Here is a 3817-nt window from a genome sequence, read left to right on the forward strand (position 1 = left end):
TTATGTCCGACAGTAAATCCGATGGTATTTAGAGTTTTTCTTGTAGCGGGAGTCGGCCTCGTCGTTCTCATTAGGCAACTGAGATTGTTGGGTCGCGACCTCTAACCTCTGCGTGTAATCCTCCTGTGTCACACGTCGTGATTAGGATAATAGTTAAAAATTGACTTTAAACTAAATAAATTTAAAACTTAGAATTAATTTAAACTCACATAATGGGCTACTGACCGCTCGTCAGTAAATCTCTCCTTGTTGGCCTTCAAAATAAGGGTATACTTGAAGGTCTCTGCCAGTGTCGCCTCACGGTCTAACGAATTAGACTACAAATTAATACATTAACTAACAAAATAAATAAGCAAATTAAACAACTAATTCAAATAACTACTAAAATATTACACAATACAAAATTCTTACCAGTCTGTTCTTTGTCTTCATGAAGGTCAGTTCGATGATCTGGGCAAAGCCTGTTAGCGAGGTTCGTCTGCTTGAACGCCTCATCATGAGTAAAATAGGCCTCTAGTTCCTTCTTGATGGCTGGAGGGATCCACGACGTTAGGTGGTCGCACCCCTTACGAATGTCGCTCATCAGCTGCTGAAAATGTTTAACTGCCTGGTGGTCGTAGATCTTCCTGATCATGAGATTATGCTCCGCATCCCATATGAATTTCAACTGCACAAAGTGATTCACCAACATTAGCTAGTTGATTTAAAATACAGTTCAAATACAGTTAATTAATTCAACATTATTGGTTTCTTACCACCTACTTCTGAAATCATCGATCTCTTGTCTCAGCTAGAATCTACGTGTAGGTCGGCCACGGGTGGTCGTACATCGATTTAATGACGTTGGAGATCTCCTGTGTGCAAGCATTAGGGTTTGGTGCAAACCTAACAGAGAAAAAAAACTAACATTAACATACACATAGAAATGCATAAACTTAAGATTAACAAACATAAGATTAAAAAATTGTATGTACTCATGTCTACATGCCATCGGGCCAAATCCTCAGCCAGATGACGAGCGATGGTGGAAAGGCATCCTGCTGGGGGCATTGGAGAAATCACCCACCGCGGACTCTGTCGTCGATGGATCTGCAAGGGACGTAGCAGAAGGAGGCACATAGTTAGGGTTTGGGACCATGATGAATTGTTGGTCCGCCGAACCCGCCTGTGACATCACAGGGGTCGACGAGATATTCGGAGTAAAGGGCGATGACTGGGCAGTCCTTGGGGATTCGGTGGAAGCCCACCCTCTACCACGACCACGTGACCCACTCGACCTACCTCTACTACCTGTCGTCATGTCTATACAGCGAATATATTACTAACAATAATTAAAACACAATTAAATTCACCAACTCTAAACATATTAATACACTCAATACAATAAACATATTAATAACATAACAAACACCAATAAAGAATAATATAAGAAGAAACTCAAGAAATAACAAATAATTATAACAAATATGAGAAAAGTATGAATAACAAATAATTATAATAAATAAACCAAAACACTTAAAATAAGAATTTTAAGGAGGAACCAATTCATGTCACAATTAATACAAATATCTATCAACCCTAAACATAATTCAAAGACTTTCAAAAATATAATTTTAATTTTTCAATTTCACTCAAAATCTTATAAAAATTTTAACAGAGTCTCCCATAAAATTTAGATTTCTCCATCCTTCAAGGGTTCCATCCAAACCAAATATCCATCCAAACCAACATACAAGGATTGAATAAAACCTTAAACCCTAACTTATTCAGACAAATACACTAAACAAACTAATTATTCAAAGTAATAGAATTTACATGAAAAATTAAATAAAAAAATTTCTTATAGTACATAATTTTTCAATCTAACAAAAACAAGTAAAAACAAAACACAAGTAATAATCAAACAAGTAAGAATAAATCCTAAATTATTATATGATAACCAAGACATAAATTCTAAATTAACTTAACCCTAAATTAACATGACCAAAATTAACATAACTTTAAATCATAAATTATAATTAAGTACTGTATGTTCTGATATTCTAATATAAACACTACAAGAAAAAAGAAATATTTGTAACAAAAAAAATTGTTATAAAAATCTGAATTTTGAAACGAAAGAAATTTGTAATAAAAAGGAGTTGTTGCAGTAAGTCCTGTTACAAAAAGCTTTTGTAACAAAAGATGAAACTGTTACAATATAAAGTAATATTTTGTAACAAATTTTTTTGATACAAAAACCAAAATTTATTACTAAAGTGGTAACATTTTTTTATCTTTAAAATTTTTTAGTAACAATATACTTTTTCCTATCATAAAATTTTGTTACAAAATATAATTTGATTTTGTAACATTTTTTTCTTTAGTTACAAAAGCACAATATTTATTTTGTAACAATTTTTTTAATACAAATTTACATACATAATTTACTAAATTAACTTTTTTAATTAACTGATATATTAACTAATTTAATGAGCAAGTTAACATTTATATAATATATAATAGCATAGATAGTTTAAACATCTTTTATTTAACTAAGAATGTTTTCTAAATCTTCAACGTATAAACTATAAAGTATAAACTAGCAAGATACATTGAAGATTAATAATGAATTAGATAAGTACATAGGACCAAAAAAACAAAAACAAAATATTATAAATCTTCAACATGTAAACTACAAAGTACAAATTCCATCATGTTCATAAACCTAAAAAGACAACTAACCAAAAAACACTAACTTGATAAACTTAAATAAAAACTACTATGGAAGCTATAACTATGGAAATAGTATTTGTCAGGTCTTCCTAAAGAACCTTAGAAATAATTTCAAGATATATATGTTAAAATAAAGATAAGGTATTTACAAACTATGATTATACATTTATACTAGTAAATAGTTAAATGGATTTGAAAGCTTTTCAAAAAGTTTGTGCACCAATGCAATGTAATGTAGAAGCAGAAAGTAAAACAGAACCATACCACAAAAGAGATGTATGGAAAAAAATTTTGTGAACAAAAAACATGAAATGAGAGAATATTATTGATAATCAGTGTAATTATGAATATACAAGATGACTAAATTCTCAGGCTAATAGGCAATTATATATAAGAGAGCTAGATACAAGAATGATAAGCAATAATGCTCAAAGCCAGAGAGAGAACCAAGACACAAAACAACCCACAAACATAATCTGATGTGTACTAACTTATTAATTACTCTTTACAGGATTAAAGTGATGCATCTGTATTCATTATTTATGTAAGAGGCAATAAACAAAGCATATGAATTAAAAGCAAACAAGAACACTTCAACAAAAAAATATTTTCACTTAAAAAAAATAAAGAACACTCACGGACAATCACAGTACAAGCAAGAACATTAAATTAACTATGCATTTTTTGAAACCTTATACTTTATGTTTTCTACACAAATCTCTGATCTTTAAGAAAAACTAACACAGAAATATAAATTACAGACATTACAAAAAAACATAAATTACAGAAAAACAAAGAAATATAAATTAACAAAAAATCAAAATCAGAATTAGAATCAAAATCACAGAAATTATAACACTGTTACTATAATTAAAAAAAATCGGAATAAAAATTTATAACATAAATACATAAATTGCATAAATCACATAATCCACAAAAAATCACATAAATTATAGAAATTAGAATCATAATCAGAAATATAAATTATAAATAACCTAACTCACAGAAATGATAATAAATGCTTCAAAATCAAAGTAAATAACGAAAATTTCAGAATTCAAAGAACTGACTTACCAGACGGAAGAGCAGCTGATGGTAAAGA

The 3817-nt window shown here is 29.8% G+C and overlaps 1 protein-coding gene across 1 annotated transcript; it reads right to left on the reverse strand.

The window, feature by feature from the left end:
- LOC107645688 (uncharacterized) lies at positions 1-774 on the reverse strand. The gene is made up of 4 exons (XM_021104184.2): positions 763-774; positions 412-667; positions 210-304; positions 1-123 (listed from the first exon to the last, which is right to left on the reverse strand). The coding sequence occupies exons 1-4, from the start codon at positions 772-774 to the stop codon at positions 1-3; spliced, it is 486 nt and encodes a 161-aa protein (XP_020959843.1).
- Positions 775-3817: the final 3043 nt, after the last annotated feature.

This window comes from Arachis ipaensis, chromosome B6, assembly GCF_059453495.1.
Source record: "Arachis ipaensis isolate K30076 ecotype BB chromosome B6, ASM5945349v1, whole genome shotgun sequence".
NCBI lineage: Eukaryota > Viridiplantae > Streptophyta > Magnoliopsida > Fabales > Fabaceae > Arachis > Arachis ipaensis.

Bases quoted from the DNA above. Each gene is read 5' to 3' on its own strand.
- LOC107645688 (XM_021104184.2), bottom strand. The intron at 305-411 runs GTAAGAATTTTG...CTAATTCGTTAG, and splicing joins TGAAGACAAAGAACAGACTG to ACCGTGAGGCGACACTGGCA. The intron at 124-209 runs GTGAGTTTAAAT...CGTGTGACACAG, and splicing joins AGCGGTCAGTAGCCCATTAT to GAGGATTACACGCAGAGGTT.